Source organism: Oryza glaberrima, chromosome 7 (assembly GCF_000147395.1).
Source record: "Oryza glaberrima chromosome 7, OglaRS2, whole genome shotgun sequence".
Taxonomy (NCBI): domain Eukaryota; kingdom Viridiplantae; phylum Streptophyta; class Magnoliopsida; order Poales; family Poaceae; genus Oryza; species Oryza glaberrima.
The window spans coordinates 2,794,547-2,808,862 of NC_068332.1; the positions used below are offsets into that span (position 1 = coordinate 2,794,547).

Consider the following 14,316-nt stretch of genomic DNA (forward strand, 5'->3'; position numbering starts at 1 on the left):
GAGTTAGATTTGAGGAGAGGGGATAAGTGTGGAGGAGAGGATAAGGGATAAGGATTATATACTACGTGTTTAATTTTAAGATCATCTTGATCTTTAGTCCCGGTTGGTAGTACCAACCGTGACTAAAGTGATGATCTTTAGTCCCGGTTATTGACACCAACCGGGACTAAAGATGATCTTTAGTCCTGGTTGGTAATCAAAATTTTTATAACCGGGACTAAAAACATTCTTTAGTCCCGGTTCTTTTTGGATCCGGGACTATCGTGAATTTTGCCGGACCAACGAAAGATGGTTTTTCCACCGGTGCGTACTCCTAAAACTAAACTCCTAATTATATGGTAACTCCATGTGAGTTGGTAACAAAATCTGACTTAATCCTAACTACCAAAAATATATCTTTATTCCTTTGCCGTAACACACGGTGACGGCTTCTGCTCCATGCTACCTTGCACTGGACCCGAACCAGTATCTCCATCCTTGACGCGATCGGGAACAAGCCATATCCCGCGATCCCGCGCATGACCTCGGCCAGGTGCAAAACTCAGCTTTTGTCATCTGCAATACCGCTCCGGCCGCAGAACATAGAGTAGTCAAGCCAATGCCGGCCAGATGCCATCCTTCTCATGCACCTCGCTCAAACGTGAGTAGTTAATAATCTCTACAGCGATGCATTTGCTTCACGCATCCATCATCTGCACAGGCTCATGCTAGCTAGCTGCACTCCATCCATAAACACACATGCCCATTGTACCAATGCACACATATTTCATGCACTAGCTCTCGAGCCAACCACTCAAACAGATACAAGATAATTTGGCCGGCTCAAATAAAACGAACTATTAGCCAAATTCTGATGCAAACAACGTCAACGATGGATTTTCTACTTAGTGAATAGTTGATCTTGAAGTGTATTTTGTGTCTTGTGTGCTTTATCTGATTGAACTTGAACCATACCTTGTTGAACTGGCCAAAGCGTGAAGATGTTGGAAGATGTCTGAAAGTTGATTGCACTCAAATCTGACAGGCTATGGTGATTTGGTGGAAGGAAATGTACTCATGGGTATTCCTGAGATTGCCTGCCTGGTGTGATGTTGCAAAGTTTGCTTATATATCATGTTTCATTTTGCAAATGAATTATTCATTCTATCATATGCATTATTTTCTTTTATGCTACTTTTCGTACCATTGTTTTATTTTAGGACAAAACCTTCTTTTGAGGCTGGTAAAGTACTTCATCCCAATCAAATTATCTTAGCTTCTGTTCAGTCATCCCGCGGCAGACTGATCGAGTCATGCATGTCGAAATCTGCTTCCAACGTCCGCTTCCTTCAGTTCGTTCGTTCGCCCGGCTGGTTGCGCCATCGTGGAATGACTCCAGCGAAGCAAAACAAGCGATCGCCCGTGTGTCTATATATATAGCTATAGCAAGCAGATCGATTCGTTAGTTCTGAGAGAGACACACACAGCGCCGGAGAGATGATCGAGTAGTAGTAGTAGTAGTAGTAGTAGTAGTAGTTCTTCCTCGCAGGCACTACTAGAATTCCATGGCTTCCCTAGAGTTAAAAGATGATCCCTAGAGCTGCTAAAGCAACCCAAGGGATACAAAATATCCCTAGGGCGCAAGTATCAAACCCAAGGGATTCAAATGTTTCCCTAGGTTCATCGTGTGTTCCTAGGGAATCTCTGATGAAAAGGACATGATGTTGTGCCACATCAGCTCAAGGTGGCCCCTGATTCTTTTTATTTTTTTTCTTGAAATTTTTTCACAGCCTGCCAAGCACAGCGTGCTCTCCAAATACAAAACTTGAGCTCATTTATTATTGCACCCACCTTATCTTCTCAGGTAAACTGTATCCACTCATTTCTCTCCTTTCTTCTTTCAACTAGCAAACTTGGGAGGCATAGCCATCCTCACTGGCTTCATCCACCGGCCGCCGGCGGCGCGAGCACCGCACAACTGTTGCTCCCTATGCAGCGCCGAGAGGACGCCCCAAATACAGCAGCCGGAGGAGCTGCCCCTGCTGCACCACTCTCTGCTCCATCGTTGTGATTGTTCAGATCTAAGTTTTTTCCCCTTGATTTTTCTTCCCTGTTGTTAATCTGTAGAGCAAGGTGGAAGCTCCGCAACAAGCAAGCATGTTTGCTGCCTTCTCCACCTCCACCTTGAGATGCAGATGGTGTGGAAGCACAGATCCAAAGTGGAGTAAGTGTTTTTTGTGAACTAAGTTGGTATGTCTTGATCTTTCTTTGATATTTCTTTGATATTTTAAGTTTATTTAGTATATGCTCATTTACAGATTAAAATGGATCGAGACTGCTTTCTGATCTGGTTTTTGAAGAGCTATGGGCATGATGTATTGGAGAACAACAAGCTTCTTGATCCTGCTTTTTTCTCAAACTTGTCATCAGAAGCTTGTGTGATATTTTTCCTTTTAATGTTGCTTGGTTCTGCATGGGACGATAGCCTCAAATCATTAGAACATTTGAGGCATGTGTGTCTCTGTGTCATGTACTCATGTTTATAATAGTTAGCCGAATTTTCAGCTACGCTTTTGTACTACGAAAATATGTAAATGGATTTGACTAAGTATTTTCTGTTAATAATAGCATAACAATTTCAGTGTTTTAACTAGTAATTGTTTTTCATTACAATTGAGGCAAAGAAAAGTGACCGGTAAAACAAATGAAATAGTAAAACATGCATTTTCCCTTAATTTAAATGCTACAGTACTACCTAATGCGGTTGAATACCCTGGAACTGCTTTACACGTCAGATGAGCTGCCACATATACACTTTTCCCTAGAGTTAGAAAACTCTAGGGAACAAATCTATCCCTTGGGTTTTTTAGAGAAACTCTAGGGATCGGCTGCTTTCCCGTAGACTTGATCCCTTGGGCACGTTCCCTAGGGTTTACTCTAGGGAAACCTCTTCCCTAGAGTTTTTTGGATGATCCCTAGTGTATTTGGCTCTAGGGAAACCGGTGAATTCTATTAGTGAGGTTGAGATGGTCAGGAGATCGAATTAATTGCAATATATGGTTGAATTAATTGCAATGGCAATTAAGCTAGGAAAAAAAACCAAGCTAATCAATCAATCCTGTGCATGGTATGGTAGTCTTCTCCAATACAAAGATACAAGATCATGCACAGTATATTCACAATGTAAGTCTGTGCATGCATGTATGCACTACCAGAGCTTGTGAAGCTGCCGTGTGCCTCACCCTGTTACCGGGAGTTTTTGCTAGTACTCGGTGACTTACCGAGAGTATCACGTTGCACCAGGTAAGATTGCAAATATACCGTGTGTTAGCGATGAAAAAAACTCGGGAAGACCAAAAGTACGCCAAACCGCTCGGTAACCATGGGACCCACCGTTCCTACCGTGGCTTGGCGCGGATTTTTTTTTTGCTTGGCGGGCGGTGATTTCCGTTGGCGCGGGCAGAATCGGCGGATGGCGCGTGGTGTTTTTTTTTTTGGCGCGGGGTGTTTTTTTTGGCGCGCATGGAACAGTAAATTCTCGAGAGTTCGTGTGTAATTGCTATCGGGAACAGGCCACGGCCCACCTGTGGGCCCAAACAAGAGGCACAGCAAAACCCTACTCCTTATATAATCGATCGATTCCCGTTCCACCGTTCCTCTTTCTCCTGTCCCCATCCCCACCCCCACCGCTTCACTTCTCCCCTCTCGGTCTCTCCGTTCACGGCCGGCCGTGCGTCCCCGGCTAGGCCGGCGAGGGCGGCGGCGCGTCCCCGGTCGACGAGGGGTCGCATCCCACTCCATCTACGAGGCCCTGTACGTCCACGTCCATCCAGGCATCCACTGCGCTGACCAGTACATCCTCGTCAAGCTGTGCAGCAAGGCTCCCCAGTCCCCGATCAAGAAGCAGCTGAGCAGGGTGAGGTATTACACAGCTACATCCTCCTATCCGGCGTGGTGTGTGAGTGGTTCTTGAATCTTATGCAATGATGGTTCTTGATTCTGGGAAATAGACGTCCTTTTCTTTCTGAATCCAGAAAGAGTTCGTTGTCTGATTTATATGGACTGCATCTCAGTTGAAAATCTAGTTTATATCAACACCATGATCGCTATGAAATAAGCTGCAGTGCTGTGTAAATAAAAAAGCAAACCCTGATAACTACAAAATGATGTGGGTGAGAGTCCTTGTAGCGTCAGACTAAACGGTTTTCAAATTTTTGTACATGTCAATAGATGCATATTATTGGTTAGGCTGAGAGTTAGCCACGTCCCTACTTGTTTAGCTTGTTGCTGGATGTTGAATGGGGATGATTCGTTCCATATTTTGTGATCATCTGAACTGCTACATTGTTTGTAACCTTATATGTACATTTTATTATACCATGAACCATGTTGCTGCGGCACTGCTATGTACTGCCATTTGATCTGTTTCATATAATACTTCAAACCTTAATTTTCTAGGAATATGCGGCGCTTGAGCTTAGGCAATAGGGAGGCTTCCAATTGTTCAGATCAGGCAGTGAGTGGTGCTACCTTGCCCAGATGCAGTACAAGGTCCTCATGTTCCCAACAACCTAATCATTCTCCTAATTTGGATGAGGAGATTTTGGAGGAGGAAGAAACATCTGAGGAAATCTGGTTTCGTGGTCCTACACGTGTGCCACCACAACCTACCCGAGAGGAGGACAAACCTGTGCTGACTCCAGTAGGAGACAGGTAAAAAGGCTATTTTTGTATTTTCCATTATGTTGAATATGAAGGACTGATCTCCCTGTTTGTTGATATGCACAGGCAATGGCGAGCAAATGATTATGGAGGCAACATTAGGGTCCCCAATAGCATCCTGACATTACTTCTTAAACAATGGTTCCCTGGCATTGTCACATTGAAGGGTAAAGAGGAGCCAGCATGGAGTTGGAAACATTACAGGATAGCGCCGGATACTCCAAGAAGCAATCAAATACGGCTGCCAAGCTGTCTCCATCGTGTTGAGGAAGACTTCTGGGTTTGTTTGTGAACATTTCCTTCTCTAATTTGGAGTACATCGCACATTTTATTATATTTGTATTTTTCCTAGTTTAGGGCCTGTTTGGATAGTAAAATATCGATATGCCACAATATTTGAATACCATAGTTTTTAGTGTCAAGCAGGCCTTTAACTTTTCATAGCTGCAGCTTTACTTCAGGTGGGCAGAGGGAAAAGAACAAGAAGCTAGAAAGGTTGTCCACAATTGTGTCAAGGGCCTTGTTGATCGCTTGTTTTATGAAACTCGCATCCTAGCTGTGCTTAATTACCAAAGGAAAATCCTGAAGGTGAACACTTCCAGAGAAATCGCATGCAGAACTTATCTTACAGAGAGCGAGTACCTAAAGGTGATATGATTGAACATTTATAATTTATTGTTGTTTGCTAAATAGATTAGTAATTAATGAATATGTCTGTGCTTCTCCTATAGGTAGAACCATGGTGGTTCCTGAATTCAGAAAATGCATGGCGGGAGTTGATACGATTGCGGTGGTGTAATCCAAAATGGCAGGCTGTCTCACGTGCTCATAGGATACGGAGGGAGAAAATGAAAGGGCCATCTCACCGCCAAGGCAGTGCTAACTTGAGCCGTTACCAAAAAAATTTGGTATGTGCATCTCTGTTTAAACATGTAGGAGATTCTGGCCAAAGAAAATCTGACATAATTTATATTCTATGTCATATAGGAGAAGAAGAAAAAGCGGCCAGTTGCTCCACTAGAGGCCTACACAGAAGGAAGGAGGGAAAATCGAGAGGATGGACAATTCAGCTGTGACCCGCGTGTAGCTGAGAAGCTTGTAAGTGCTAAATATTTTGTGGTGCAAATCAGATAGTGTCTTTTACTTATCATGATTATGTGTTGTCAGTAATGGTTGTCAAAACACTTATGCATGAATAGCTAGCAATGAGCCCCAAAAATGGTGATACACTTGGAAATTTTGCAAAGCATGTTGCTATTATATTGGAATAAGTGGAGGAACTTGCAAATGTTGTGCTGATGCATATATATGAGTATTTTATATCGTGTATCATCTATGCAAGTTGAGCAGGAGTGATGATGAATCATAGACGTAGTTCATCATTTTTTACATTAGAACTAATTTAAGATATGATCTGATTGCAACAGGAGGCCTATGCTGCAGCTTATGTTCAGTTGCATGGGCCAGAAAATGATTGGCGCACTTCTCCCATTGATCCTGTCGCTGTGCACATGGCTGGTGGTGGAAAGAAACATGGCCGTTTCATGATTGGTGATGGACTCATTGACTCATCAGCAGTGTTTGGTGACAATTCGCGTGATGATCAACGCCCTCGCAGAAGATTGAGGACAGATCATGACAACACAAACCAGGTTGAAGACCTTCTGCGGCAACTACAAGAGGAGCGCGAGGCAAGGGAGCGAGAGCGTGAAGAGAGGGAGCGTGAGAAGGAGAGGGAGCGGCAGGAGAAGGAGCAGGAGAAGGAGCGTGAGCGTGAAGAGAGGGCGCGAGAGAAGGAGCAGGAGCGTAAGGAGAGGGAGGAAGAGCGCAAGGAGAGGGAGTTGGAAAAGATAGCCTCTCAACAGAAATCAGCATTCTTTGAAGCTGCTTTAAGGGTAAGTGGTATAACTTTACTTGGTCAAGTTGAATTTGTTTGCTATTGCTTATAAGACACAGCTAGTAGTGTTTTTATCATTATAGAATTTGAATTTTGGGTTGGTCGCACTCACTAGTGTACATGTGAAATGGATTGCAGGTGATACAAAGTAAGCTGAACATAGACTTGTCAGCTTCAGGCACACCTCCCTTACCTGTCATGTTGACTCACCTAGTAAGTATTTGATACATGGTAGTCTGTAATATCTTTTGCATGAGTAATTATTTCCCATTTAACTTATGAGAGGACTAATATTAAATCATTTGGTTTGAAATATAAAACAGGCTTCGTCTGGACCTGTGGCTTCGAATGGAAACTCAGGCCCCAACCATGTTGGGGTTGGTGCTGCATCTGGTGCAATTGTCAACTTTTAGCATGACAGCGGACTAGTTGTACATTCCTAAAACTATGGATATATTTTGTAACTAAACTGACCTAGATGGTCATGGCCATGAACTTGGATAGCTGTTGGTTGTGGTTGTCTCACTAAGTAGTCTTTTGTTAATTATGTAGGTTTACCTGAACTTTAGGCCACATGGAACTCTAGTAGATGTTCGCTGTGTCTGTTGCCTTAGGTTGGCTGCCTGTTGCCTTTTGGTCATATATGTTGCCATGTTGGCATGCGCTGGAACTTGTGAACTGGAAGTTCGGTTCTTTTGGTCATATATGTTGGCATGCACTGGAACTTGTGAACTGGAAGTTCCATACTTTGGTCATCTATATTTGCATGCACTGGAACTTGTGAATTGTAAGTTATGTTCGTTTGGCTAATGGTTACATCAAACACCGATTAGTGTACCGTCGAATTCCGCCTAAGCAAAAATTGGTGATCATGCATTGCGTAAGCTCATGTCATTAATAATTAGATCCAACATACAAATCATACCCATTGACTGGTACCTGCCAGTGCGAGGTCAAAAAGGATGGTAAAAATTCCCTTCAAAATAGGCTCAAAGTTTGAAGAAAATTTTGAGTAAATTTAAAGAATAAATAAATTTTGCTTACCAAATGCACTTCTCTAGTTCATATATTACACTACTACGAAGTGTTTTTTATGGCCAATTTGTGTTATCTCCATCGGATCCCTTCGCCGCCGTGGCCACCGTCACCCTTAGAGTTTACGATTCCGAGATTTTCTCATGTAAATTTCAGGAAATACACGGAATACATCATTTTTATTTTTCAAAAATTTGTATCCAATAGGTTCAATAAATATCATACTATTTAAAATATTTTATTTGATTTTTTTCCATTTTTATCAATATAAATTTGAATTTGGATGAAACTCATCGAAATCTTTGACGGCTTTTACTTTCAAGCCTCATCGAAACCTCAAAATTTTGTGGAATTCGACCGGTTTTCGTTGTGGCTGCTGAACGCTGGAGGGTTAAGGGCGGAATTGAATGGAGAAAATTCAATCCATATCACTGAAAAAGGATCGGAACCAAAAAATAGCACAAAAAATTCCACCTTTAGACTAGAACCACATGCCACTAGTTTTTCTTTTGTTCGTAGCACTCCCGTCATATTTGCCCTTACTCCTCTCCATAGAGCATTGTATTCCACCGGCCCGTCTACCTTGGCCTTCGCCGGCGGGAGTTCTCTGCTAGCCACTAGTTTTCCTATGCTATGGATCATATTTTCTCAATTAAATGAGGGTTAAGGGAGAATATGCTTGGGTTGTGATCTATATTCATTTGCACTTAATAAAGGCCAGCTTCTGCCGGAGCGAAGCGGAGGCCCGTAGATGCCGGAGGCTGGGCCGGAGCGAAGCGGAGGCTGAAGCTGGCCCATTGGGTTGTCCACCTGCGGACGCCCAGGGGTGCGGGGGCGGAGCCCCCGAGGTACGGATCGTCATCCCTTTTAGGCGGTGTTTTTTAGTATCCGCTAGTAAAAATTGCGTGTGTTCATTAAATGATTTTTCATTAGTGTTAAAGAGCCAAAGTTTATTATTTTTCAAATATATGGGAATATTTTTTTAAGTATACATCTTAACAAAAGTTTCAGACCAAGCTTGAAAATTGAATGAATTTTGTCTATATTATACAAGAAATAAATCCTAGTGGATTAAATCGGGCTGGGGTCGTCATCATCATCTGGAGGAAAAAAGCACCAAGTACTATTAGTATCGCTGCCCACATATCAGAAACCACGCGCCCAAAAATATGGCGGGCTAGGGTTGTCGTCCCCCCAAAAAAATCGCGGGCTAGGTTACTCCTCTCATCCGCATCGGCATGCCTCCCCTCCGGCCTCCATAGACCCACCTGCCGCGCCGCCACCACCGCCGCCGCCCCTCCACAGCCGCCGCCGCCGCTGCTGCCTCCCCGCCACAGCCGCCGCCGCCGCCGGGCTACCGCAGCAAGGCCGTCGCACCACAGCCGCCGCCGCCGGTGGCCACCGCCACACGTCTGTCGCGCCGCGCCCCGTCTGGTTGAAGGTTGCCGTGGGAGCCGCGCATCTCCATCGACCTAGCGTCACGCCTCACTGCCTCCCTCGACGCGCCGGCTCCGCCAGGGCATCAACAGGCATAGGCGAGGATTGCCTGCTCATCGAACAGTCCTGTCCTCAGATTCATTCTCCTCAGGTTCCTCTTTCACCCTTCAAGTTAAATTGTTTTCGATTTGGGATCAGTTCAAGTTATCATCTTTTCGATTTGGGATCAGTTCTAGCATGGGTTAGGTATGTTTCGGCTGTACTTGGGGGATCTCAATTGTCAAAACAAATTGGAAAACAAAAATTGGAACAATATATATATATATATATATATATATATATATATATATATATATATATATATATATATATATATATATATATATATATATATGCACATCAAACTGCTGCAAATTCCACATCTGAAAACCTGAGTTTCAGCTTATCTGTCAGGTGATGCTCGATGTATTATTTCTAAGTCATCAAAAGTAAAATTGAGACAATATTGAAGTAAAAGAATAGTATTGCAGTAAAATAACAGCCATGCATTTCCTAACAAAAAAATCGTTCTGCCACTTTGTCATAACCAGGTACAATGCTAGTTGATCGTAATTGGATGTACAAGGGCCGTCGAAACCGCGGCGATGTTACTGCTGAATGGATTTTGAAGACTACAGAATTTCTTGACATGGCATTCAGTCGGGACACACGCTGTGCTGATGTATTGTGCCCTTGTAACTACTGCAACAACACACGTCCCCAAACAAGAGATGTGATGATGAAACACCTTTGCAAGTATGGTTTCAGGCCTGAATATACTGTGTGGGTGTATCATGGTGAGACACACCCTACACGTGAAGAGGTGGTATGTGAAAGCACTGAAGATGAAGATAGGGTTGTGGACATCAATCGGATGGATGATATGGTGGATGATATCCGAGATGCTTATGTCTCAGTTGAGGAGGAAGATCCAGAGCCCACAGCGCAAGCTTTCTTTGAAATGTTGTCTGCAGCGACTAAACCTCTCCATGAACATACACAGGTATCACAACTTGATGCTACCACACGACTACTAGCAGTGAAGTCTCAGTATGCTATATCAATTGCTGGATTTGATGCACTTTTGAATGTGGTCTGTGCTCTCCTCCCCCAAGGGCATAAGCTACCACCCAACTTGTATGAGGCAAAGAAATTCCTTAGTGCTTTGAATATGCCGTATGAAAAGATAGATGCATGCCCTAAAAATTGTATGCTCTTTAGGAAGGAGAATGAACATAAGACACACTGTGATAAGTGTGGAGAGAGTAGGTATGTGGAGGTCGAAAACAGTAAGGGCCAGAAGAGACAATTAACTGTTGCAAGAAAGGTACTTCGTTATCTTCCAATCATCCCAAGACTTCAGCGGCTATACATGTCAGAATCTCAGGCCAAGCAAATGACATGGCACAAAACTGGTCATCGATACCATCCTGACAAGATTGTACATCCAGCTGACGGTGAAGCCTGGAAGAAGTTTGATAGACTTTCCAGCCTTTGCTATGGAAATGCGCAATGTTAGAGTAGCAATAGCCACAGACGGGTTCTGTCCATTTGGTATGGGTGCCTCTTCATACACTTGCTGGCCTATGTTTGTCATTCCTCTGAACCTTCCACCTGGTATTTGCATGCGGCAGCACAACATGTTCCTTAGTTTGATAATTCCTGGGCCGAACTATCCTGGTAAAGATATTAGTGTATTCATGGAGCCCTTAGTTGATGAACTCATACATGCTTGGCAGCAAGGTGTGTTGACATATGATCGTGCCACCAAGACAAATTTTATTATGCGAGTCTCCTTCCTTTATTCTATCCATGACCTTCCAGCCTATGGCATATTCCGTGGTTGGTGTGTGCACGGGAAGATGTCATGTCCAATCTGTATGGAGGTGCTCCAAGGAAAAAGGTTGAAATATGGGGGTAAGTACTCATTTTTTGATTGTCATCGCCAGTTTCTTCCAAGTGATCACAGTTTTAGAACTGATTCAAACTCTTTTATGGCAAACACTACTGTTAGTACTGAGCCACCTCGTCGTCTCTCGGGTGGAGAGATAAAAGCTCAGTTAGATAGCCTTGTCCTTGCTCCTAATGGAAATGGTTTTGTAGACTATGGCAAAAGTCACAATTGGACACATAGGTCTAGTTTGTGGAGACTCCCTTACTTTCATATGCTAGTACTTCCTCATAATATCGATGTCATGCACAATGAGAAGAATGTTGCTGAGGCAATATTCAATACTTGCTTTGACATCCCAGACAAGACGAAGGACAATGTCAAGGCTCGCCTTGACCAAGCTGCACTTTGTAACCGCCCTGAGTTGAACCTTGTCCAAAAACAACCATCTGGTCAATGGGTAAAACCAAGAGCGGATTTTTGCTTGAACAGAACTCAGAAGAAAGAAATATTGGAATGGTTTCGAACATTGAAATTTCCTGATGGGTACGGGTCGAACTTAAGGAGAGGAGTAAATTTGAAAAACATGCGGATTAATGGGTTAAAAAGCCACGATTACCACATAATGATGGAACGTCTCTTCCCAATGATGTTTCGTGGCTACTTGCCAACACATGTGTGGGAAGTGCTAGCAGAGGTGAGCTTCTTTTATCGCAAACTTTGTGCAAAACAGTTTGATCCCATAGAGATGGAAAACATGGAGAGTCAAATAGTTGTTTTGGTTTGCAAATTAGAAAAAATCTTTCCACCTGGATTTTTCAATCCAATGCAACACTTGATGATTCACTTACCATATGAAGCTAGGATGGGTGGACCTGTACAATTCAGATGGAACTACCCTGTTGAAAGAGGCCAAAAGTATCTTAAGAGCAAAGTTAGAAACCGAGCTCGTGTTGAAGCATCCATAGCAGAGGCTTACATACTAGATGAAATCTCAAATTTCACATCTATATATTTTGCTGATCAAGTGCGGACAATTCATAATCCTGTCCCTCGATACAATGTGGCTCAGTCCACTGATTGTTCCCTTAGTCTCTTCTCTATTAAGGGAGATTCTACTAGCCGAGGAGTCCCTAGACACTTAACTGGTGAAGAGTGGGATGCTACCATGTTGTACGTGCTTACAAATCTTACTGAAGTGGATGACTACATTAGGTATGAAGTTTATATGGGTTGCATCTTGTTCATAGCTGCATGTAATTTTACCTTCTGCTTGTCTTTTTACCTTGCAGGAAGTTTATAGATGAGGAGTGGACTTCACGAGGTGTTCCAACTAGGCAACAGCAGGAGAACATCTTACAGAATGGTGCTGGGAGAGATCATCCTAATTTTGTTTCTTGGTTTTGTAAGAAGGTAATTTCTTTATCCCGTACTTTATTTAAACTGAAGAAAATGGTGACAAGTAATTTAATTACTACATCGAATAAAAAGATGACAATGTCCTTAGCCATGCATATCCTTTCAGATCAGATTAGGAAATCTACCTTACTTTGCTTGCTGTAAGATCATGCATGTGTGTATATATGTTGTACTACCTGTTGAACAAAAAAAACTTTCATGAATATTCATGCCACCGATCAAAGTAATCCCCATGAAAACATATTACTGCAAAAACTCTGTGTATTGGGTCTATCATTCCCAACTTATGGACACATTATGTCCTATTTTTTTTTCACATGTAGAGTATGATGGATGAGACTTTGAGTGATGATTTGAAGCAAATAGCTAGAGGATGCCACACTCGAGTCTTGTTATATAATATATATGATGTAAATGGGTATCGATTTCGGACACATAAATATGAGCAGGAGAGGCCAAATGCAACTACAATAAACAGTGGTTTGGTGACTATAGGACAGGGAGAAAATGGTGAAATGACTGAGTACTATGGTTACATCAAAGAAATAATAGAAATCAGCTTTGATGGCACCAAACCTCTCACACTTGTGCTCTTCACTTGCCATTGGTTTGACCTAAGCCAAGTCAGGTACTCGCCAAGATATGGCCTGGTTGAAGTTTCTCATGCATCAATCCTTCCCAAGTTTGAGCCATTTGTTATAGCTCATCAAGCGACACAAGTGTATTACATGCCATATCCATGCAAATCTGTACAAGATCTCACTAATTGGTGGGTTGTATATAAGGTGCAGCCAATTGGTAGATTAGAAGTACCCACTGATCAAGATTATGATTTTGTCCCCAACACTGATGTTGTCCACTATTTCCAAGAAGATGGCCTGCTTGGCAGTTTTGTAATTGATCTTGGTCTGAACTTTGATAATAATTCTGAAGAGGCTACCAGCAGTAGGGATACTGAAGATATTTGCAATGGCAAGGACTTGGAGCTTCTCAATGGATCATCTATTCAAGATGTCAACTATGATGATGACGAGTCTTATTATGCTGACTCATCCAATGAAGATGATGAATATCCCACCAATAGAGATATCTTATATGATGAATATTTCTAAGGTAAAGACCTCACTTCTGAATTAGAGGCCACACTGCTAATTTGTTATATCCTACATCTGCAAATACATATTTATTTTTGTCAAATTGCCCATGACTGAGCTTTCATAAACTACTGTGTACTGTAATATTATTTGACAGCTAACTTATTTTTTCATACTTTCAGGCATATAATGCTATGGCAAAGGACTGGAGTTTATTTTTACCATCAATCCGGTTAAGACAGCCACTAGTGTTTATTGCCTCCCTAGGAGAGGTGTAAGAACCATTGTAGTTTCTATGGCATCATGTGTATCTAGTTGGTGGATATTCATATCATGTTCTTCTTAGCACTGAGAATCTGCACTAATGTTCACTAATTATTATGTGGTGCCAATTTGTTTGCATGAAACATGCTTATTGATCTGCTGCGTTTAGTGATTATTATGTGGTGCCAATTCGTTTGAATGAAACATGCTTATTTATCTGTTGCTTGCCTCATATCAGCTAGTGCAGTACTATTTTCAATATGTGCATATTATATAAAATCACGTGCACAACGTTACTGGGTGTAAATCTCAAACAAACTCTCGGTAACATTACTCATGTTACCGTGCACACTCCCACACGGTAGCAATTTCCTCTCGGTAACTTTGATTTACTTCCCGTGAGTTACTACCTCTCGGTAATGCCCCGTTCCGTCCTATTCCGTCCATCTGTACTCCTGTTCTGATCGCTGGATTGTTACCGGGAGTTTGCTTTCACACGGTAAATTTTGGCATCATCCCGGGCACAAAAATGCTACTGC

General features: G+C 42.5%; 2 protein-coding genes across 3 annotated transcripts; both read left to right on the forward strand.

Moving 5' to 3' along the window:
- Window positions 1-3,660: 3,660 nt before the first annotated feature.
- Window positions 3,661-7,420, forward strand: LOC127778888 (uncharacterized). The gene is made up of 9 exons (XM_052305533.1): window positions 3,661-3,900; window positions 4,438-4,692; window positions 4,768-4,981; window positions 5,152-5,349; window positions 5,433-5,609; window positions 5,689-5,799; window positions 6,129-6,596; window positions 6,737-6,811; window positions 6,922-7,420. Exons 2-9 carry the CDS (start codon window positions 4,442-4,444, stop codon window positions 7,009-7,011), a joined length of 1,584 nt encoding a protein of 527 aa, XP_052161493.1. The 5' UTR covers window positions 3,661-3,900; window positions 4,438-4,441; the 3' UTR covers window positions 7,012-7,420.
- A 1,425-nt stretch (window positions 7,421-8,845) lies between these two features.
- Window positions 8,846-13,993, forward strand: LOC127780438 (uncharacterized). 2 transcript variants are annotated; one of them, XM_052307342.1, is made up of 5 exons: window positions 8,846-9,221; window positions 9,661-12,215; window positions 12,293-12,413; window positions 12,743-13,532; window positions 13,696-13,993. In XM_052307342.1, exons 2-4 carry the CDS (start codon window positions 10,609-10,611, stop codon window positions 13,529-13,531), a joined length of 2,517 nt encoding a protein of 838 aa, XP_052163302.1. In that variant the 5' UTR covers window positions 8,846-9,221; window positions 9,661-10,608; the 3' UTR covers window position 13,532; window positions 13,696-13,993. The 2 variants fall into 2 exon arrangements, with proteins under 2 accessions (XP_052163302.1, XP_052163303.1); XM_052307343.1 differs by lacking the exon at window positions 8,846-9,221 and having other exon boundaries at window positions 10,893-11,026.
- The last annotated feature ends 323 nt before the right edge of the window (window positions 13,994-14,316 follow it).